The sequence below is a fragment of the Tiliqua scincoides genome, chromosome 4 (genome assembly GCF_035046505.1).
Source record: "Tiliqua scincoides isolate rTilSci1 chromosome 4, rTilSci1.hap2, whole genome shotgun sequence".
Classification (NCBI taxonomy): domain Eukaryota; kingdom Metazoa; phylum Chordata; class Lepidosauria; order Squamata; family Scincidae; genus Tiliqua; species Tiliqua scincoides.
In genome coordinates, this window is record NC_089824.1 from 185975244 (window position 1) to 185998770 (window position 23527).

At 43.8% G+C, this 23527-nt stretch overlaps 1 protein-coding gene across 1 annotated transcript in view; it reads left to right on the forward strand.

Annotated features, from left to right (window-relative positions):
- The window catches only part of SYCP1 (synaptonemal complex protein 1), a 70358-nt gene that overhangs the window by 26192 nt on the left and 20639 nt on the right, over window positions 1-23527 (forward strand). Inside the window, exons 11-22 of the mRNA XM_066624674.1 lie at window positions 218-312; window positions 469-653; window positions 2369-2436; window positions 4874-4935; window positions 6714-6830; window positions 10321-10425; window positions 13102-13205; window positions 14132-14228; window positions 15359-15429; window positions 16520-16601; window positions 17913-17975; window positions 19869-19931. Of these exons, the coding sequence (XP_066480771.1) occupies window positions 218-312; window positions 469-653; window positions 2369-2436; window positions 4874-4935; window positions 6714-6830; window positions 10321-10425; window positions 13102-13205; window positions 14132-14228; window positions 15359-15429; window positions 16520-16601; window positions 17913-17975; window positions 19869-19931 (1112 nt within the window). The remainder of the gene's footprint in view (window positions 1-217; window positions 313-468; window positions 654-2368; window positions 2437-4873; window positions 4936-6713; window positions 6831-10320; window positions 10426-13101; window positions 13206-14131; window positions 14229-15358; window positions 15430-16519; window positions 16602-17912; window positions 17976-19868; window positions 19932-23527) is intronic.

The following is a 23527-nucleotide window of genomic DNA, read 5'->3' on the forward strand; positions in this document are numbered from 1 at the left end:
TTTATGCAGTCCATGTTTTAGGATTAGTTCTGTGAGGATATCCTTGCTCATGGTTTCTAGTTAGAGGACTTGATTTGCCAAGATATTTAGTAACATTTGTTTAATGAGAAGTATAATATACATTTCTATGTACATGTAGAGCATATTTTATGCAAATACCTTTAAGAAATATCTGAAGAAATAAAGATACACTTTATCTTTAACACTTCTAATTTAGAACAGCAAGGAGAGATGCTAAAAAAAGCACAAATGGAACAACAAAACTTGTTCATAGAAATGGAAGAGATGAAAAGTTCTTTGCAAAAGGCAGAGGTATTATCTTGCAGTATTTTTGTAATAAAATGAAATACAAATAAAATAAAGACTTAACGTGCAAATTGTTAACAGTAGTTTAAAATGAATCAACTACAATAGCTTGTCATGTCATACACGTTAAATAATTTTAATATTACTCTTTATTCTGCTTAGAGTGCTTGTAAGAGTTTAGAAACTGAATTGCAAACTTCAGTAAAAACATTAATTCAAGTCACTGAACAAAAAGAAATGATAGCAGAAGAACTTAAAGAGACTAGAGTTTTGCATGCATCAGCTATTGAAGAATCCCAAACTACCATTTTGAATTTGAAGATGTTGCTGGAAAAAGAAGAAAAGAGGTAAAAATGGTTTTATCTCTAAAGATCACCACTAAAAGAAATGAGTGAGTTTGGAAAATTGACTGGAACACTAGGTATCTGTGGTCCAATCACATGTTCACTCACAGGCACTAGCCCTAATCCAACCTTGTGCATGTGAAGCCGTCCTAGAAAATGTCAATCATCATTTTCAATATTATCTATGCCATCTTTGCTTTACAAAGATGCTTTACAAAGAATGAGAGGACAGGAACCTGCCCTAAGGGGTTTACAATTTACAAATTGACACAAGGGAAATAGCAGAGGAAAATGGGGATGGGGGAATCCTGGGAAAAATATATTATTATTCAGCTTTACTGAGGGCCCAATCCTATCCAACATTCTAGTATTGGTGCAGCTGTGCCAATGGAGTGTGCACTCCCTTGCAATGGGGGGGGGGGTGTCACGGAGGCCTCATCAAGGGAAGGGAATGCTTGGTCCTTCAATGTTGCCGTGCGGTTTCATTGGTGCTGGAAAGTTGAATAGGATTAGGCCCTTAGACTTAATTATAGTAGGATATGGGGATTAGGGGTTGCTAAAGAAAAAAGAAAAATGTCACTTTCTCAATCAGCTATTGTGGAGGAAATAAATTCAGTCTCATCACTTCTACTACCAAAAAAATGATAGGCACAGTTGCATCTTTCTAAGAGGGCTCTGCAACTGTATGGGAAGCATGTATAGACCATTCATTTTGCACAAAAGCCGAGACTGCTGGCACAGCACCTTCTGTGCTGGCACTCAGGGCACAGCTGCCAGCACAAACAGCTGGCAGCTCCAGATGTGCACCAAGCCCTCACTAGAGCAGCTAGGTTGGCAGGGAGTCTTCCAGGGGAGGATTGGGGTAGGGTTTGGGTTTGGCTAGGGTCATGTTAATGGCAGGCCAAGGGCATATATCAGTGGTGACAATATCCAATGCCTCTGACCCAGGCTCAATATCCCCCCTGGGACCCACTCAGATTTACTCAGTCAAAGAGCTGGTGCAGATCCAATAGGCCAGCGGTTTTCAAACTCTCTGGGAGTTTGAAAACTGCTGTAAGTCCTTGGCGGGGGACCTGCAGGGCTCCCTACAGCTTCAAAAGTGAAATTGGAGCGATCACGCTCCACTTCTGCAAAACCTGAAGTTTTAATGGCATTTCTCACCATTGTGGCACCCAGGGCACACCTCCAGGGGTGCTATCCCCCACCTGGAGGTGCTGCACCCCATGCCCACACACCTCAGCACACCTGCGTCCTCTCTGCCTCCTTGCTGCCCCCGCCCCTTAAGGGAGCAGAGGCCAGGACCCACAGGCCGGGGCGTCGCAATGCCCCAGTCTGAAAAGCCCTGCAATAGGCCCTTTGGGCACTAGGCAGTGGCAGAGTAGGTAAGTATAAAATACCTTTAGTGACATATTTATTGCTGTTAATTCATTGGCTGAAAGCAAACAGTGAGGAGGCAAAACCAGCTGAAGATGGATAAAAGACATTCAGATTAAAAAAAAAAAAGTTGGCACTCATTCACCCACTCAGCTATAGCTTATCTTCCATGCCCATATTTCCACACAGTTTTCTACCATTTAGGGAGGCGCTTCCAAGTAGTCAATATGTATCTTAAAAACTGGACATCTTTTTCCCTCCTAAGTTCATAGATATTTGACTTACTGAGTTTAGCATCTTTTATATTTGTAACTAAATTACACACTTAACATTTATTTTAACAGACAGAGAGAACTCAGAGATGAGTCTGATATATTGATTTTGAAACTCCAAAAGAAAACTACTGAACTAGGTATGTTATGGAGAAAGAAATGGAGAAGCTGCCTTTGAAGAACCAATTATAATTTACAATTAAGTCATGCCCAAGTCATGCTACTGAGAACCATTCAACTCCCTTTCTGTATGTATATATGTACTTAAAGGCACAATCCTAACTGGGTCTACTCAAAAGTAAGTCCTATTTTGTTCAATGGGGCTTACTCTCAAGAAAGTGTGGTTAGGTTTGCAGTCAGGCAGCCTAATCCTGTGCTGCCTGGAGCTCCCAGACCCAGCGGCTCCACGGAGGGCTGCAGCCAGATCCTGTGCCTCCTGCGCTTCCGCGGGAGGCTCCTCAGGAGAAGGGGATGTTTGTTTCCTTCCCCCAAGTAAGGGAAGCAGCCCTGCAATGGGGCTACTCACTTTAGCGGTCGCCGCTAAAGTCACTCATGTAGGACGAGTGCCTACACACCTCATGTCCTGCATGAGCGCCTTGGTTCCTGCAGAGCTTGTCTCTCCCCTGCCCCCCAACACACCTCCCCCATGCCCCCGGCCACACCTCTCCCCTCCCTGGAATGCCTCCCCATGCCCCCAGCCACGCCCCCGGCAATGCCCCGCCTCCTGTTCTGCAGTAAGTCCCACAAACATGCCTTATGGCACGTTTAAGACTAAGGTCTGCGGCGCAGAGCCATGCCGCGGACCTCAGGATTGGGCTCTGAGGCTGCAATACTAACCACACTTACCTGGGAGTAAGCCCCATTGCCTATAATGGGAGTTACTTCAGAGTAGACGAAGTAGACATGCATAGGATTGGGCTGTAGGTATTTTTCTTGTACAGATGTGTAAATAACTGTTGCTGGTGTTGCGGCTCAATAACCACATTGTTCCCGACTGTTTGAGAAACTGTTTAGTGCTACTGTTTCTTGACTGTTAATTGAGTTATTATCAAAGTACAACCATATTTGTTCAGAACACCTTTTTTGTCCTTTGAACCACCAGCAACTTCAGCCCTGGAGTGTTAAATAGTCACAGAGCGTATCCCTGATTCCTTTGGCAGCCTCCTCACATGCTCTGTATTGAGAGTGTGGTCTGGCTGGGAGTTGGTTTGGCAGTTGTGAGTGCAGGGTACAGTGGCATATCTGGCAGGGGGTCCAGGGAACCACGTGGTCCTGGGTGGCAGATGGGTAGGGGTTCACTGCCCCCTGTGCTTACTGCCTTCCCCCCAGGGTGTGGCCTCCCTGACCTTCAGAAAGTGTTCTAAAGCCTTCTGGAGGCCAAAAATGTCACTTCCTTTTTCTAGCCAAAAACCGGAAGTGATGATTTTTGGTCTCCAGAAGGCATTAAGTCCTTCTGAGGGACAGGGAAGTCACACACTGAACCTCTACCAAAAACTCAATGTTTTTTCAGCCAAAAACTGGACTTGATGATTTTCAGCCACTGAAAGGCCTTCTGAGTGTCGGGGAGGCCACACCCTCAGAACACCTCCAGGAGGGAAGCAACAGGCATGGGGTGCAGCACCTCCAGGTGTGGAGTAGCATCCCTGGAGGTGTGCCCTGATGCCACAATGGTAAGAGATACCGTTGACAGGGAAAGCACATGATTTGAGCAGCCAAGGGAATGCAGTGAGAGGGAGGTAAGAAGCAGGGATCTTCCAACTAACAACACACCCGTAACTGGAGAAAACATCACTCATCTAGGTGATGAGTATTTGTTGAATCAGGAATTTTCAGAGATTTTATTTGTTGGGGCTGCCTGGAGATGAACTCTTTGCAAAGGGAAGGGGAAGATCTAGGAACGAAGATAGTGGGAGTAGAAGTGCTATAGGGAGAGTGGATGGGCATCCCAGCATGACAGCAACCAAGATCATGGAGGTTTCTAGGTTCTGTTGAAGGGGTGAAATTGGAAGCTAATGGGGACCATGGTGAAAGTAAAAGAATGGCTCTGCAAACCAGGCAGCAGTGTGTGCTGCACCTGGAGAAAGTATTACCTGTGCCTTTAAACAAAGGCTGCAGTGTTGGGAAAAAGGTGTAGGAAAAAAGTCTCTTATGAAAGTTGGTGTGGGGAATTAAATACCCAAACCAAGAAGTTTCTTGCCCTGAGAAAGGCAAAACCTTAGAGGGAAATTCCAACCCCTTTTCAACAAACAAAAGCTGCTGGAATTTCTGGAGACCTAGAAAGTCTTCCAAATGATAATTGGCAGCACAGGAAGGGGGACTAGTATGGTTTGTGCCAGAAAGAAAACCTTGAGGTATGATGAACGTGTTCCTGTAGTCAAAAATCCCACATGAATCAAAACCCATGGATTTGATTTACAGATGTATTTTCCTATGGAATGCACATTTGGTTTGGGGCCAGATCCCAAATGGGGATCCACTGAACTTAATGGAACTTACTTCTGAGTCAATAGGCATAGGATTGTACTGTTCATTTCTTAATTTATGTTATATTCTTTTGTATTATTTTATTTGCTGCAGAATTGATGACTAAACTGAAAAATGAAAACGAAAAACAACTTGCGGAAATGACAGCCACTTTGGTAAGGCACGTCTTGTTTATGCTGTCTTGCTAATAGAAGTTGTTAAACCTTTCTAGTACATCATCTGAAGGGGATTAGGTTATGGAGTACATCAGCTCTCCCATGCCACTCTCCACTTTCTTCCCCATTTTGACCCCTGAGTTTTGCTGGAGTGCCAAGCTGTCAGTGCACAGTTTTTATTTATTTACTCATCTTGTATCCTGCTTTTCTCCCCTAAGGGCACCCAAAGCGGCTTACAGAACCATTAAAAATAATATTTAATTACAGTAATTATTAGAACTTCCTTTAAATGTCACAAATAAACAGAACAGGACAATTATAAACAATAAACAATTGTAAATATTGTAAACTTAAAGTTCAGTAATACAAAATGCTTTGTGAAAATGAACACCTTATAACAGAACGCTGAAAAATGCTGTCTATTGCTTATTTCAATATCAGTAACAATTTCAAAAAACAGTAATTTAAAAATGACACTTGTAAATAAAGGACTGCAAATGTTCATCTCCTCCCCTCTTCTTCCCTTACTGCCAGTGGCGTTACTAGGGTTTGTGTCATCCCCGGTGCAGGAGGCCAGCGCATCATCCCCATGATGGACCTCCTCCCATGCATTGGGTAGGACAACAACATGGGTGGTGAGCGTGGTGATGTACCATCGCCTCACCCATGCTTGTGTTCTGGCTGTACCTTTTGATAGAACACAGATAATTCATTCCAGTTTTTTCATTCCATTCTGCTGTAAATTACGCATTGAATGGTATATAACATGATGGTATTATTCCTACAAACTGCAATTTTAGTGATTTTGGTCACTAGTTCTGTGCATTCTGTGACCTCCCCATGTGCATCACCTGTTGCAGTCCGCACTCCCTGCACTCCTCTAGTGACGCCACTGCTTAACGCTAACCGCAGTTAGTGACAAACTAGTTTTCAGTCATAAGTATAAACTGTGGTTAGGATTAACTCCCAATGCAGACATATTGTCTTGGTGATTTTGGAAAAGGGCCTTCACTGTGGTGGCACCAAAATTATGGAACTCCCTTCCCCAGTTGGTAAGGTCAATACCATTCTTGTTTCTGTTTTGGTGCTGGCTATAGTTTTTTTCTCTCTCTCTCTCTATTTTGTTCAGCCTTTCCCTTATGATAAATTGCTGAGTTACTGCTTTTGTTCAGGAAACCTCACTGTTGCTTTTCCTTCTGCTACTGCTATTGTATTTTATTTCGATTCCTCTCCCCTTTTCCATGATTCAAAGCAGTCTTCAACGTAACAAAAACATAATTTAAAATAACTAAAAACATGTTTTAAAAATACAATACAATAACAGATACTTTAAAAACCAACTAATAGCAATAGCATTTTACTTTGATTTTAGTTCTTATTTGGTGTTGTATTTTTTTCTTCGTTGTAAGCTTCCTTGAGTATCTACCTAATGGGAAGGGAAAGTATAGGATATAAATCTTTTAATTAATAAATAATCATACTTAAGCATACTTAAGTGACTATTAACCCTGTATTAACTCTGTTTTGGAGTCTGTATTGCTCCTACAGCTATATAATCTCTGCTCAGTCTCTCAATTCACTGTTGCCTCTCAGCCCAATCCTATCTACACTTTCCTGAGAGTAAGTCCCATTGACTCTAATGGGACTTGCTTCTGAGTAGATGTGCATAGGATTGGGCTGTAAGTCTTGATAATATGATAATTTTTTGTTTTATATACCTGATTTTAAATAGAATATGTATTATAAGATGATTTTCAAATATTTTTCTGATAATTTAGGAAAATGCAGTCAAAATTCAAAAAGAGTTAGAGCATCAGTTAGAGAATGAACGATCAGAAAAAATTGTATTAGTAAAGGAAAAGGAAACCAGAAACTTGGATGATTTGGCTATTCAGGTGAGATGATTCAGTTTTCTTTTGAAGAACCATTTAAGATGTTGCTTCAAAGCAATTTAATTGCTCCAAAGCAATTTTGAGTACATTTAAGATGTACAGACTGGACCTCGGTATCTGTTGATGTGGTTTCCACTGATTTGACTTACCACTGATACCAGGGTTCACCTTTAAATGCTTTGTAACAAGGAAGAAAAGCACCAAAATCCAATTTCCTACCGTCTTGCTGTTGAATAATTATAATTTTATTTCATTAGATTCCACTATTCACCTCTTCTAGTGACTGAATGTAGTATAGTGTTTATACCAATCAGTGGTGATGCAGGGAGGGGTGTGGGTTGGAGGTGTGCTGGGGGGAGGGAGGGAGGCCAGTCTGCGGAGCTCCACTTCGCAGGATCCAAGGCGCTCGTGGAGGGCTCGGTGCACTACACGAGCACCTTTACTTTACCGCCAACCTTTTGGTCGGTGGTGAAGTGATTAGCCTCATTGCGGGGCTGCTTACCTTACTCTGGGAAAGGGGACGAAAGTCCCCTTCTCCTGAGGCGCCTCCTGCGGTAGCCCGGGTGTGCAGGATCCGGCGGCAGCCATTCTCGGGGCCGCCAAGGCTGGGCGCCTCGGGCAGCTCAGGATTGGGCTGTCAGAATGTCTAAAAATATTGCATCTCAGAATGTCTAAAAATTTTGCAACCCATTTCTGATTTCACAATCACAAGCCAGGGGTGAGTTGTGATAACTATTTTTGACATTCAGAGGTTCAGTTCCCTGAACTGGAGGCCAGTGGTGGCGGAGCTGAGTTTAAAAAAGCCCATTTGTTCCCAGTGGTGGCGCGATCCTGGGGCAGAAGTGTGACTAGGGTGGAGCCTGAGGGGCACTTGCCCCTGGCACTATGCCAAAGGGGTCACATGACTATCCCTCAAGCTCCACCCTAGTTATTAATGAGGTGCTGGCAGCCTCAAGCCCCCCACCCCTTCTCCTTCTAAAGGGAACCTCCCCAGGAGAAGGAACAAGGAGGTGAAGCCACCACAGCAAACACTCCCTCCTCAGGGTAGAACATTGTGACATCATTGCCCCTGATGCTAGGGCAGTGCCTTACGCTTTGGTCCTGGGGATCGCATCACTACCATCCCCTGTCCCTTAAGGGGCCAGAGACAGAGCTCCCCAGGCTGGTGTTTTGTGACCCACCAGTTTGAGAACCCTGGCCTGGAGAATATGCTTACCAGTGTGAAAGCAGATATCTGGAAGCTGTACTCCTGGCTAATGAAATCTAGTTGAAAAAAACTGGGCCTGTTGCTATCCAAGGCTGTTAATGGCTAATTCAAGGAAGATAATGATCCACTCAAGGACAATCTTAATCTCTAATAGTTTGGCCTCTGCTCAAAAAAACTGAATCTGAGTTCAAAAATTGAATAGGTTCTTCAGCCAGCTGGCATCCTCTCTGCTCTTTTAGAAGACTGTTTAGCAGTTGATTGAGCAGCATCTGGAGACAGCTTTCTACAGTCTAGTCCTATTGCATGTTTGCCCAGAAGTAAGCCCTGCTATTCCCAGATAAGTATAATGTAACTCATCTGTCCTTTGGCCTGGTGACAGTCACTCATGTCTCTTTCACCTCAAATGACTGTCATTCAAGTCCTTGCAAACTGTACAGAAATCTCAAAAGAATATATGGACTGCCTCTTAACAGGAATGAGTTGCTGAAAGTATATTACATTTCAGTGTCTGCAAATGGCTCTTTTTTTCCCCCAGTAACTGATGACATTTCTAAACCCCCAAGGGCGCAATCCTACCCTGCACTGGAACAGGCAAGCCAAGAGGCTTGCGCTGTATCCTGTGCAGGATAGGGGCCAGAATTGGCTCAGCCAGAGGCAAAGAGAAATTTTTCCCCTTACCCTTGGGTAAGGCGCCCTGGCCCCTATAGGTCTCCTTGGACCTGTGCCACCTCCAGAGGTGGCGCAAGTTTGAGGAGAGTGGAGCAACTTCAAGCTGCCCCAAACTCCCCGGGAACAGGGGTTACCTGCCTGCCCCTGGGGCCACCCACTGCCCACCCTCCACCCACCCAGTAACGCCTCCACCCCGCCTCGTCCTCACCCATCCCAGAGTCTTGCATTGGTCCATCTGGGCCAATGCAAGGCTCACTGCACAAGCCACCATGGAGGCTGGATTCAGCCTGTGTGCCAATGCACCTCTGTGTGTTGGCGCAGCTTGCTCGCGATGAGGTGCAAATGTGCTTTACGGCACATTTGCAACCCTCCTGGGCTGGCAGAAGGGACTTGTGCCGGCCCAAGTGCAGCTTAGGATTGCACTGTAAGTGGTATAAGGCCAATATATCTTCCTTCCATGTCCCCTGTTATGGTATATGAGAATCACTGAGTATCCTTTCTAAAGATTCCACTTTTGAGGATGTGTCAAAAGTAATTGTTGGTGATTGCTTCCCAGTTATCAGAATCCCTCCCTTTTCAGACTATTATCTCCAAGCCTTAACATCTTTCAGAAATGTTGTAAAGCTTATCTGTTGGACTAGACATTGGAGTTCACACTTAAGTTGGGTTCAGAAATGTCAGCTAATTTGATGAAATTATTTATTTTATATTGCTAGAGTATGTTGACTCAGAGCTGGAAATAAAGCAACGCTTCCTCCACAAACCAGAATAACATTTCATTGAATTAATTGATGATGGATATAAAAATAAATAGACAAGCAAGCTGTATGAGGGCTAGGATTATTGTTGGTGCAAAAGCATTGGCTGCTATTACTGCATGACTTGGTCATGTCGTGAGAATGGACAATGGCTGGATCCCAAAGGATCTCCTCTATGGAGAACTCGTGCAGGGAAAGCGCCCTACAGGTAGACCACAGCTGCGATACAAGGATATCTGCAAGAGGGATCTGAAGGCCTTAGGAATGGACCTCAACAGATGGGAAACATTGGCCTCTGAGTGTTCTGCTTGGAGGCAGGCTGTGCAGCATGGCCTCTCCCAGTTTGAAGAGACACTTGGCCAACAGACTGAGGCAAAGAAGGAAGGCCCATAGCCAGGGAGACAGACCAGGGACAGATTGCACTTGCTCCCAGAGTGGAAGGGATTGTTACTCCCGAATCGGCCTTTTCAGCCACACTAGATGCTGTTCCAGAACCACCATTCAGAGTGCGATACCCTAGTCTTCCGAGACTGAAGGTTGCAAACAAGTACTCAAACTGAAGGCACAGTTCAATCATGGGCACAGTGTCACTTGCAACTACACACCAGTAGATGGACCCTAGCACTCAATCATGTGCAGGTAGTGCTGGTTTACAAGAGACTAAAGTTTAAGACTTGCTAGTGCTGTGCTGTTTTCCTTGCACCAGCTCAGGTTTGATTGCAGTCTTTTTATTTACAAAATAGAATTATTTGGTTTTTGAATTTTTGCAAGTTTAATCCTCATGAATGTATTCCATTATGTCTAAATTTTAATTTTGTACATTTTGGGCACTACAAATACCAGTATTATTTTTAAATAGGTGCATGCCCAAGAACTTTTAGACAGAAAACAAATTCTTGAGGGAACCATTGAGAAATTGCAAGAAAGAGAAAAAGAACTGAAGGATACTCTTCAGATCAGAGAGGTGAATAACATTTTAAAATATATTTTCATATTTGTGCGTCATTATTACAATCTTACAAGGAGAATAGTCTGAAACATTTTCATATTCTAAACCAGTTATGCAATTTGCCATTGGGCTTCTTGCCTATGATGAATAACAATTGCAAATTGATGCTACATCTAAGTGGTCTTCCCTCCTAAATGTTTGCTTCATACTGATGGGTGTGCACAGATGACTATTTCTGTAGTTCAGTGGGAGCAGCCTCTTCCATACCACTACTGTGGCACTATTGCTTGATAATTGTACAAATATAATGGAGATGTGTGTGGAATCTTACTGCAGGGGGAAATGGGTATGTCTACAGTAATTCCTGATTGCAGCCACTTTCTATCGTCCCTTTCAAGTTAGTGGCATGATGAAACTGACTAACTGGAGCTCACACCTCATTGTTATCTTTGGCTACTGGCTAGGTTGCTCCTTCTGTATTTGGCTGATATTTCCTCAGTGGAAGGTGATGGTTGGGAGATGTCTGAAGATATCTTTTAGTGTTAGCCATTAGGGTTTGGAGGACACTCCTCAGAGAAAGAGAGGGGCTAATGTAAGGTAGCTGGGGGGGGGGGGGTAGAAGCAGTTTCAACAAAGACAGAATCAGACGGAAAGGAAGGGGAGAAATCACTGACCGCCAAAATTACCTTTATGGAATATCAGGCCTCTCTCTGGGACCTGGTGTGAAATAGTGAATTTTCTGCCTGGCAGAAATTTGCATGCTGTATGCCTCTATTTATGTTCTGCATGTATTTGCAAATAAAACAAATTCTATAAGCCCACAGTTCTCCCTTATCCAAAGGAAACAAAACCTGAGTAACACTACCCCTAAACCTCTCATCACTTTGGGAAGAGAGGAGTCTGCAGCAATATCTGCACTAAATGTATATCATGAAGACAAGTGTACTGAATCTTTTTTTTAAAAAAGTTAATAGCAGCTGTATGTATGTAAATCCAAATTAGACCCATGGTAGTGGGAGGTGTGTGTGTGTGGGATAATAACTTTTTTTCCATTTCAAATTCCCACCAAAGCTATTAGTCCCACTAGGGGAAACAGGTGGATACCAGTGTTCCTATACAGGACTAATGGCAGTCTCAGTGGGAGTTTTAATTGAGGAAAAATGTTATCCCCTTCCTGTGTTGCAGTTCCAGTGGGAAAACAGTATAGAAGGAAAGGGTCCATCCATCCAAGGAACACTAAGGCCCTAATATAACCCCATCAGCTGCTATTAGTTTTATTTTAATGTGCAAAATCATTATCAGGAATCTCCTGTGTCACTCCTAGGTGCACCTCAAGTGGAAAATACCAGACAAGATTCTCAGACACAATGCAATGGGAGGAATTCCAATAGGTTCAAGGCACAGTACAGGAGCAGCCAAATTTGCTTGACATAAGAGCCACATACAATACACTTCATGTGTTTGAGATCTGCAATATTTTAGAAGCATATAAATTCTTAAATATGCTCACCATGAACATTAAACTTAATGTTTTAATCCAGTAGACTCTGAGTTTATACCTGATAAATAATTATAAAGCTTGAAAAATTTTATTTACCTTGGGTATTAATTGTGATACAAAAAGGAGCTCGGCCAACATATTTCTGCAAACTGCCGTTATATGTCAAAGAGCTGCATGTAGCTCCCGAGCTGCGGTTTGGCCAGCCCTGGCATAGTATAACATAGTTAGAGGTGATTCTTACTGCACTGACTGCAAAGGAGAAAATGTATCCAGTTTTTAACAGCCCAATCATATCCAGTGCTGGTACAGCATGACCGCACAACCCATGCTGTATCCAGCACTGGAGTTGAGTAGACTGGAGGTTTCCTCAGGGTAAGATAATATTTGTTCTCTTATCCCTTGCCGAGCTCCAGCGTACCCAGTGGGGCTACTCAGATCTGCACCAGCAAAATCACCCTATGATTTTAAGCCCTAAAAGGGGGTTAGGATATGGCGGAGGCCTCCTCCACAGACCTTGTCCCTTTGAGCCCAATCCACTTCTGTTCTGCCTTCCCCCTGCCCTTGCACCACTTGGCACTGTACTAGGCCTTCCCACTGGTGTTACGTACTCCTGAATCTTTGCAAGTGTCCTTTACGGCACATTTGTGATGGCTAGTGCTGGCGCAGCAGCTGCTGTGCCAGTGTTAGCAACCCTTAGAGTTGAGCCATACGTGTTTAAATAATGATTGTTCAAGAGCTCAGAAGAAAATTATTTATAATAGTTTTTTTTTAGAATGTTGTATGATTTGGCGAATGTTCCCATACTTTTCCTCACTGCAACATACCTCCTCCTCCCCAGTGGATTGCGACCCAGTGCTCAATATTCCACCACAAAGTACTTTTAGGAGCCTCTGGAGGCTACTTCCAAGTTGTGCCAGACCTACAACCCACTCCATTGGTCTCTTAGGGCTCCAGAATTCTTCATGGAAGCAAACCAGAAGTTGCTCTCGGACACTTCACAAGGGATTCTGAAGCTTGTGGATTGGGTTGCAGTCCCAGTGCGACCCGGAAACCACCTCTGGATTCTCTGAAAAGTGCATTCTGGCAGATCATAAGGTTGCAATCCACAGTCTGAGAAATGCTGGCCTAATTCTCTCCTGAAGTTGTTGGTAGCAATATAATTAATGTAAGTTCATATATTTTGTCTACAGGAAAAAATACATGATCTGGAAATGAAGTTATCGAGTGCATTTGAAAATAAACAAAATTGCTTACAGCAACTTGCAGCACTGAAAACAGAGCTTGAAAAAGAAAAGTATGTGTTTACAGCGATATACAACTGCATTTTAAAACAAGTAACATATTGTTTACAATTTTTTTCTTATGTTAAGTACTACATTTAACAGGCTATCTGAAAGCTTAAGCAGAATGTATACCAAGACAAAATTAATGTAGTATGGAAACAGTACATTCTGTCCTACAACAAATTTTGTCCTGGCTCCATTGTCTTTCATTGTTACTGTTACTAAATCACCGAACAGGTGCGATCAACAGCTAAAACAGTAGAGTCCTACAACACCTGAGCTAAAGCCCACTTCACCAGATATTACTGTAGTGCACCATAAGATTTGCTTTTGCTATAACAGAAACAACTTACACATTAATTCTTCACTGGAATATTTTCTTTAAATCGGGATTTTTTTATTGTTTCCCTTTCAGGAACTATGAGTATTGTGTCCATTGGATATGTGTGGCTGGAGGCTCTCTCAGATTTATGGGCATTACTGCACTGCTTATAAAAAGTGTTTGTGTCATTTTAACTTGTATACCTGGATAAATCTTTACGTCAAAGCAGTTATCTAAATTTTGCAGAGCCACTGAGGAGTATCTGTTCTTATCTAAATCAGACACAAATACATTTTAATATGTTCATAATTCTGCATTTAAAGCAGGTAGTAGGGCACAAGCCAGACAAAGACAGGTATGATCAAGTCCTACTGATTTCAGTGGAGAACGTAAGCACTTGCATAAATATTTCTCCTTGATTCATGTGTCTTAAAAGTGCTTATTTTTCACTGAATTTTGCCTAGAAAGTGCACAGTGGATAATTTGTAACTATAACAATAATTTGTAACAAGTGCATAATAATGTAACAATTCAAAGTATTGTCATTGAATAGTTTTAAAAAGAAAATTTGAAAAATATAAAATCATTTCTAAGAATTCATCATTATTTTACTAGACTAATAAATGAGCAGTTAAGAATCGACTGGAATAAAGTTTTATTGGACAAAGAACATATTGCAACAGAGAAAAGCAATATACTTATTGAACTTAAGGCAAGTTGACAAATAATCTGGTTTTACTTTCTAATAATTATAGCATATTGTATTTGTATTGAACTGTGATGTTTGCATCTTGAAATATTAATAGCCCAATCTTATAACATTTTCCCCACCATAGCATGCTGCTGAATGCTATGGTGAAGGGGGGCTGATTGGGAGGCTTGGGAGGCAAAAGGAAAATATTTTCCTGTATTCCTTATTAAGCGCTTGGTAAGCAGGAGAAAAAGGGAGTGTGTTGGCTCACTCCAGCGAGGATAGCATCTGGGGCAAGCTGCTTGTGCTGGGTTCCACCCCTCCAATCTCCAACATGATCTTGGCCTTCCCCCAATATGCCGTGATTCTCCCATCCCTTGCACCACTGACTTACCATTGTTGGCGGGCCTCTTTTTTGCTGCCACTGTGCACAGGGTCCTTCCTTTTGTCTGTTGTGGCAGCCCAAAAGTGCAGGGCTCTGCATGCTTCCATAAGGTGTTTTATGATGCTATAAAGCAGTGATATTCAACCTTTTTTGTGCCAACCCCAATAAATACATGAAGTATGATACTGGGGACCCACTATTTATCCCTCTGCCCAGGACCTACTATCCAACCACTTCTGTCCCCATTGCCATCGACTCCCCACCTTCATAACGCTGCTGTTCACTATCTCAGCACTGTTCACTTTAACCAAATATTCTTATTAGAGAGAGCAGAAAACATTACCATGAAGCCTGGCACTAGTGAAAACTATTTTAGCACAATTGCAAAGAACCTAAGCTGGGACACAATCTCTTGGTACCTGAAAGGGTACACCATGTGCCTCCCCTTTTACCTAGTGGTGCTCTAGTCCAGTGGTCTTCAACCTTTTTCATTCCTATAAGTTGCTACAACCCCAGAACTGAGGCTTTGCAACCCATTGGGGTCACAACCCCAAGCATGAAGAACACTGCTGTAAAGCACATCCCATTGCCAACTGTTAGTTCCAGCAGTGGTGGTACCCAATAGGATTGGGCCATGAATGTATCTATTGTGAAGGGTTACCCCTAAATGAATAAACTGTTTCTGACAATTTAAATCTCAAGCAGAGATTCTGTTTATTGCACCTCATGTACTTTCAGTACAGATGATGGTAATTTTTTTCCCCAGAACAATAGAATGATGGGAGAAAATGCTGAAAAGCACATAGAAAACCTGAAAGAAACAAACATCCAGTTAAGGCAAGAAATAACACAGTATATTCTTACTGTAAAATATGTTTTTTTTAGGCAATACAGTAATTTCATTTTCACTTTATATATGAATGCTTTTGTACCTGTAAAATGGTAAGGATCAGTTCACAAATATCCTACATTATGAATCAATTTCAGATTCTTAGTAAAAAAAATTTAGGTTCAAAATCAATTTCTTTTACTTCAATTTAAAAATGCGGTAATGTGTAATGAAATAGTTGTAATGACTGAGGGTACAATCTTAACTTGCTCTGGAACAGGCAAGCTGACTGACCTGTGCTGAATCCAGGGCAAGGTAGCTGCAGGCTGGGGTGTAACTTGGAGTAAGGGGATTTTATTCCCCTTACCCCTTGTTGCACACCAGCCAGCCCTATGTGGCTACTTGAATCTGTGCCCACAATTTTGCAGGTGCAAATCTGAGCAGCCCATGTAAAGCTGCTTGGGCTGGGGGTTAGGATTTCCCTGTGCTGTCATGGCCAGTCTCACCCCCTCCGGGGCTCAATCCACCTCCTGGGCCACCTTCCCCCTACCCAAAAACGCCCCCTCTCCACCTCCATTCCTCCTTTTCACTGCCCACTCCCACCCCCAGATGCTGGCCTGTCTAGGTTTGCAAAAATGTACCCCATTTGTGTGCAGGTCTGGCTTCACTAGACCTAGCCTGCTCCCAAATAGCCAGAAGCATGCTTCACAGTACGTTTGTGACACTTGTGAGCTGACACAAGGGACTTATGTCACACAAGGGGGGGGGGCAGAGGATCATGCTGTAAGAAATACATCAAGTACTAGGGACCCAATCCAGATGGACCCTTACATCCATCCTTAGTTGTGGATAGCTCAATTGTGAGAGGACTGAAAATAGGGTGACAGGAAATTCCCATGCAAGGAGCAGTGCATATAGGAGACGAACTGGAAGATGTAAAGGCCTTTTGAATCATATCCTAGTAATATAGGCTGTAAACATGAATCAGTTATCTCTATATTGTACATGAATTCATTTGTTCTGCAGCAAACTTTTCAGTTGCAACCAAGCTAAAGTATCTCTATACTTGTATAAAGTATACCTATACTTGGCATATAGGAATGAACTGGAATCTCTGAAGGAGAAGATGAAAAAGAAAGATGAAGAAACCAAAAGCAAACTTGATGAAAGTAAAGAAAACGTATGATATTCAATATTTTCATGAAAATATTTAAATACTTTAACAAGCTGTAACACATTATTTATCATTAAAGGGAAGCTGTAATAACAATTACTGGACAACAGTCATAAAGTTCTTCATGTAAGCCTATACATGTCTGCTCACAAGAAGGTCTCATTGGATTCAGTGTGACTTACTCCCAGGAGAACGTGTCCATTTACACTAGCCATCTACAAGAATTAGGGGATGGTTGAAGAGAGATTCACTGCCCAATCCTATGGGCTGAAGGCACCAGCAGAATGCACTGGAGGGGACAAAACTGTGCAGGGAGGGGAAGGGAGGCTGTGGGAGAGGTGGATCTGGTGGATATTGTGCATACTGGACCCTATCTCCTTATTTTGCAGCCTTCCCACCTCTCCTTGGACATGTGCTAGGGAAATCACTAATGCAAGTCCAAGGAGACCCATTATGGAGCAGGAGGCTTATGCAGGGATAAGGGGATTTAAATCCTCTTCCCCTCCCAAGCCTCCCGATCCACACCCCCGTAGTTACAGCACACTGGCGTAGCTAGAGGGGAGCAGCACACTAAGTTTTACAGGGAGCCTCACAGCAGCATGCAAGCAGCTCCTCCCCTTCCCCTTGGGAGCCATTTGCCTCCGTTTCCCCTTCCCCCACCCACATGGCTCCAAAGGGGAGGGAGGAGCCGCTTGCATGCTGTGGTGAGGCTCTCTGCAAAACCTAGTGTGCCGCCCCCCCTCTAGCTACACCAGTGTTACAGCACACCTGATTTTGGTGCGGCTGCACCAGCGGGGGTGGGGAGATAGGATTGGCCTGTCAGGTTATTGTGTGGTTTATTCCTCCCACTTGTTGTGCAGGGATCTTATTGATCATGGCAGAATAACCACACCTCTGTGTTGCATAAGCAACTTCGGTTCTTGGCAGCCCTTGCTGCTGCAACATGGAATTCTTTTCTACTCTAATTAGAACTATAGTTTTGTTGTCATATGCAAATGTTGAGAATGCTGTATTAGTGGTCATAAACCATTACACAACTGTTCTTTGGTGGGGAGCAATGAGAATCAACCTAGTATAATTTTGTCATGTATATAGATCCTCACTGTTCTCATATTTGTCTTTTTATGCCTCATAAATTAATGAAATGCAGGAAAGCATATCTTTTTAGGGAGCTGTGATCACATTCTGTATCATGAGTATGTAAGATTGAGAACAAGATGTGGAACTGATTGAATCTTAAAGACAGAAGAAAGCATTTTAATTATAAGAATATACATTTTTTTAAAATATTTGTCAAATTTTACAATATATTTTCAGGTTAGAAACATTGAAAATGATATTTCAAAAAGGGAAAAACAACTGAAGACATTAGAAAATAAGGTATGAGAAGTAATAATCTGTTTACTATGCATAGGAAATCTAATAGTTTTCATCAGTGGTTCCCAAACTCCTACAGGGGAGTTGGGAACCAGGTAAGTGTTTCTATAGGTGGGGAGGGGGCAGCGCCACAGGGATCACACTGCTGCCACTTCCAAGGGGCTCTTTTACTTACTTGGGGGCAGCACTGGCTTCCTGCGGCATCCTGGAGCCTCACAGACACCTCAGAATGCCTTATATGGCATAAAAACGTCACTTCTCGTTTCCCAAAGAAAACTGGAAATTGTGCTTTTTGACCGAAATGGCCATTCTGAAACCCACAGAGACAGCAGGTGGATGCACACTGCCTCTGCAGCCTTCAGAATGTTCTCCAGAGGTGACCGGAGCACTGCTCCGCTCACCTCCGGAGGGCTCAGGTGGGGCCAAGTCTGGCTCCACAAGTGTCCAGAGGACCACATTGAGCCAGATCAGCGGATGCAGAATATGTAGATATAGAGGCTCCACCTGTATTCAAAATAGCATGAGTGGAAAGAAACTTGCAGAAGAATACTTTCCTTCCTCCTCTTCCTCTCCACTGAATCCTCCATAAAAGCCTCTCATAAGGATCAATGAATCCTTGGAACAGGGTAGTTAGGGGTCTGCTGGGGAAAGGGGAAAATACACTAAAATTTGGTCAAAGCTCCTGCCCACACAAGGTGACTCTGCCTAACTTCCAGGGATTCCCCCCTCCCCTGTACTCCTCCTTGCCACTTTCTATGCTGTTCTGAGGGCTTTTTGACCACCACTAGCTGCTTACAGGGAGGTTTTTGCTTGCTGAAGTGGGGAGGCAGTATCCCTGAATTTTGGGCAGAGCCATCTTCCACAAGCAGAAGGGCTGTTCTTTGGAAGTTGGGTAGGAACATCCCTTTCCATGAACATCCTTCCTCTTGTTCTGGTTTGGATATAACCTACAATCTCAATCCTGTGCAGGATGCCACTTCATGATATAGAAGTGCTGAAACGGCCACCACTGTATCCTGTGGGGTCAAGGAGGCAGCCAGAACATCCTTGGGATAAGGGAACATTGGTTCCCTTACCCCATGTTGGGTCCCAGCAGCTCCTATGGGTCTACTTGAATCTGTCCCAGTTATTTAGCTGTGAGGAGACCTGTGTGGGGCTCTGAGGCCCAGGAAGCGGGATAGGATGCAGGGGCAGCCTCTACTGCTGTCCCTGTCCCCTTCCCAGACCTGAACCACCCCTCAGGCTGCCCTCCCCCCACTCTGAAAGACTGCCTCCCGGCTACCCTCTCCATGTTCTGAAATGCCTCCCCACTAGTTGTCAGGAAACTTACCTCTGGTGGCTCCTGGCAGTCAGATGACTGGTGTGCAGGCCCAGGGCTGACTGGTACTGGCCTCCCAGTCAGCACCTTTCCTCTCTTGACTGCTGCGATTTGCCTTATGGCACATTTGTGACTGCTGTTGCCAGGGCAGCACAAGAGAGACCAGTGCTGCCCAGCAATAGGATCATGTCCTTAATATTGATCACAGAGTGGTTGGTCAACTTCATGCAGTTATTGCTGATACATATATATCGTATTCTTAATCATGTTAGAATCAAAATAGGAACGCTAGCAAAATAGTAAACGTATAAGTGTGTGCCCAAGTATTTTTCTGAACCATGCAACCACAACTATTTTCAATCAAGTTGATCATGGCACTACTACTGTAGTCTACAATCATGCATTCGTATAAGTCCCATTATTTTCAGTTAACTTGTGCCAGGATAACTGTGTACAGACAGCAGGTTTAGCAAATTGATGCGTATGAACTATAACAGTAACTATGCAAATAAAAATGATTAAAATAATTCTTGTAATAACTTATTGTTTGAAACTGATTTTTTAAAAATACATTTTAGGTTAACAATTTAAAAAAACAAATAGAAACAAAAACCAAGAATACTGAAGAACTGCAACAAGAAGTAAGAACTGTCTTCGAGTAATAGAGATATAGACACAGAATTGTTCCATTTATGAAACACAGTGTTATTTCATAATGCCTGATATAATCCAAATTAAGCCTGATGTAAATACAGTGGTGCCTCGCATAACGAAATTAATTTGTTCCGCTAGTCCTTTCGTCTTGCGAGTTTTTCATTTTGCGAAGCGCGTTTTCCCATAGGAATGCATTGAAATTTAATTAATGCGTTCCTATGGGCAAGAAAAGTCAGAACAAAGTCAAATTTGGTTTACAAAGTGTTTATTAAGTGCTCTTTAAAGGCATACATACTGTACAGAGGATTTCAAAAATTTCAAGCACAAAACTTCAACTTTTTAAACATGACAGAAAAACATTTAAAAATCAGCAAACATGAGGCAGGACCATCTGACTTGAGGCTCAACACTGAAACTGAACGGAAACAGTCACAAACAGTCCTTGGACTGTGCAAAACTCTTCAGAAAGTACATTTTTAAGGCATGTAAACAGGGACATCATACAGAAACCAATACAGAAACTTTTTAAAATCACCAAAGGACTCTCTAAGGCTCTAGGGGACACTTGTACACAAACATTTTAAGGTTACCAAGTGAGGCTGAAGTGTCTCAACCTACAGGACCAGTCTTTTAAGTCAGGAAACTGGAGGCAGACAGAACTGTCTCCACATCACAGCAGCAGTCTTTTACATTCCCAGAGCTGCGGAGGGTCTCTCTGGGGATGGCACGAACGCTGGTCAACTGGGAGAAGGCACAGTAGAGTAGGCAGGGACACTGGCAAACGTGGAGAAGATGCAGTAGAGTAGGCAGGGACACTGGCAAACGTGGAGAAGATGCAGTAGAGTAGGCAGGGACACTGGCAAACGTGGAGAAGATGCAGTAGAGTAGGCAGGGACACTGGCAAACTTGGAGAAGGCGCAGTAGAGTAGGCAGGGACACTGGCAAACTGGGAACGGTCTCAGGCTGGCTAGCTAGGACAGAAGCAGTTTACAGTTACCCAAAGACAACCTGGAGACAGACCCCTCTGTCCCCCAAGTCTCAGCATCACTGCTTTAACTTAACAACTTGGACAACTGGGAGAAGGCTTCAAGGCTTGACTTCAAGGCTTCTAGGAGGACAAGGAGGAGGAAGAAGGCAACTGGGCACCACTGGTAGAAGCAGCTGGTTCCTCTTCCACTCTTTGCTTTTTCATGAAGAACCTCTCCATGGTCTGCTGCTTCAGCTGCCTTTTCAGCACCCCTCTGAAAGAGGACATGATCCTTGTATCAAACATGTTCACAAGGTCATGTGCCAGAGCCTTGTCTGGGTGGTGCCGCTGTGCATAAGTCTGCACGTTTTTCCACTGTTGGCAGATGTCCTTCAGTTCCGTGGCAAAGTCCTCAGCCGCAGGAACCTTGGAACTGGCAGCCTCTCCATGCCTGACCATGCTGTGGATTCCAGATCTGGTTTTGAATCTTTCAAACCAGCCTCTGCTTGCCTTGAAGACTTCTGGCTCAGCTGAGGTTCCTGGCTCTTGCTGTACGAGGTCTGCGTGCAAGGCCTTGGCCTTCTCACAAATGACAGCCTCAGTCACTGTGTCCCCTGGACGCTACTTCTCTTCCATCCAGATGAGCAGCAACTTCTCCACCTCCTCCAGAACAGCTGGCCGGTTCTTCACGATCCTGGTGACTCCCTTGGCTGCATCTGTCGCAAGGATCTTCTCCCTCATCTTCAGGATGATGGTGGATGGATTCCTCCCGTACTCCCTGGCGAGGTCTGTCACTTGCATGCCTCCGTTGTGCTTCTGGATGATCTCCTTCTTCATTTCTAGTGTCATCTTTGTCCTCTTCCCGGCCTCTGCAGGAGCAGCCTTCTTGGGACCCATGTCAGCAGTTGCTACGTTCGCAAAAACAAAAGGCAGTGCTTCACATCCGCTTCACGCACACCTTCCCACCCCTGGCCAAACCTGCCCGGGACAAAAAAGTGGCATAACAGCCCCCCCCCCAACACAGGAGAACAAATGCATATGGTGAAGCTACGCTCCCTACCTGGCCAAACCTTCCCGGGCCAAAAAAGTGGCATAACAGCCCCCCCCCCAACACAGAAGAACAAACGCACATGGTGAAGCTACGCTCCCTACCTTTCCACTGCTTGAGATGTCCCTGTGAAGAAGCTCCTTAAATCCTGGTCTGGAAAAATGGTTGCAAATGAGTTCCACAGATTCCCCAAACTGCTGGAAAAACTCCCCTAACCTCCCCAAAACAGCAGGCCAAAACTGGCCAGCTGGTCAGCTGGCCCCCCAAAACGTACCTCAAATGCTGGCCACCACTTCCCAAAAGTTATGAAAAGTTCATAACTTTTGGGTAAGAAACTTACCTTAACTGCTGGTAGTAGGTTCCCCAAGGAGTTGGTGAACTGCTCAGAACAGTTGACCAAAGACAGGGTTCGCCCACTGCACATGGAGAAGTGAGCCCAGGCTGCATTGGGGAGGCTTTTTAAACCTCCAGGCACAATGCATCCTGGGTATTAACGGTTGTGCAATTTAAAACAAACCAGGACAATAAAAAAAGGAAAAAATTCATCTTGCGAAACACGGGTCATAAAAATTCGTTGTGCGAGTCACCAAAAATTGCAAAACGCTTTCGTTTTGCGAGTTTTTCGGTGCGCGAGGCATTCGTTATGCGAGGCACCACTGTATATCCTATTAAGGAGACAACAAATAAACGTTTCCACCAAATCCAAGTGAGGTGTTTGACAGCCCAATCCTATGCATATGGAGCCTCTTATGAAGTGGAAGGCGCTTCCACTGTCATAAAATGGCTGTTGTTGAAGCTTGCAGCACACTTTCAGCAGCCATTTTGCACATGCTGCTGCAAGATGCAGCAGTGCCGCAACTCTGCCACTGTACCCTGCCATGCTTGCTGGACCAGGTTAGGTAGTAGTGGGAGGAGGGGTGGGAAGAATGGGGACTGGGAGGGTGGATTCAGCATGCCTGATCCTATGCCCTCTGTTTGGAAGCTGGTGCCTCTTCTCCTGGCACCAGCTAAAGAGCTTGCACAGATCCAAGGAGACCTATTGGCGAGCAAGAGACTTATGGAGGGTAAGGGGAAATAATTTTCCTTTTCCATCTGGACACAGCAAGTGCCTTTTTGGCACAGATGTATCAACCAGGAAAGGGAAGGATAGGATTGGGCTGTTAGTCTAAGCGTCAACCTGAGTAATGCTTCCATGAACAGAAGCACACTCCATTAATATGCGCTCCCTTCAAGAAAGGAAGAAATATTCCACTTTCACTGAGGCCACTTGATTGAGAAGAAGGGACTATGTCAGTGGGACTAATCATGTAGCGACTACTGCTGTTCACAGAGGGAACTTGTGTTCATGGAAGCATTATTCTGGATGCGACCCTAAATATTTTAATGTATGTAGTGTAACTGATAGACTATAAAAACTAGGAAGTCTGTTTGTTCAATCTTTTCAGTTTTTATTTGTAGCATTTCCCCTATGTACAGCTGACCTTGGAAGCTTCCAGAGCTTTGTTGAACATTCTGCCCTTTGTTGGATAGGATCTAGCATGCACCATCACTGCTGGATCCATCCCCTC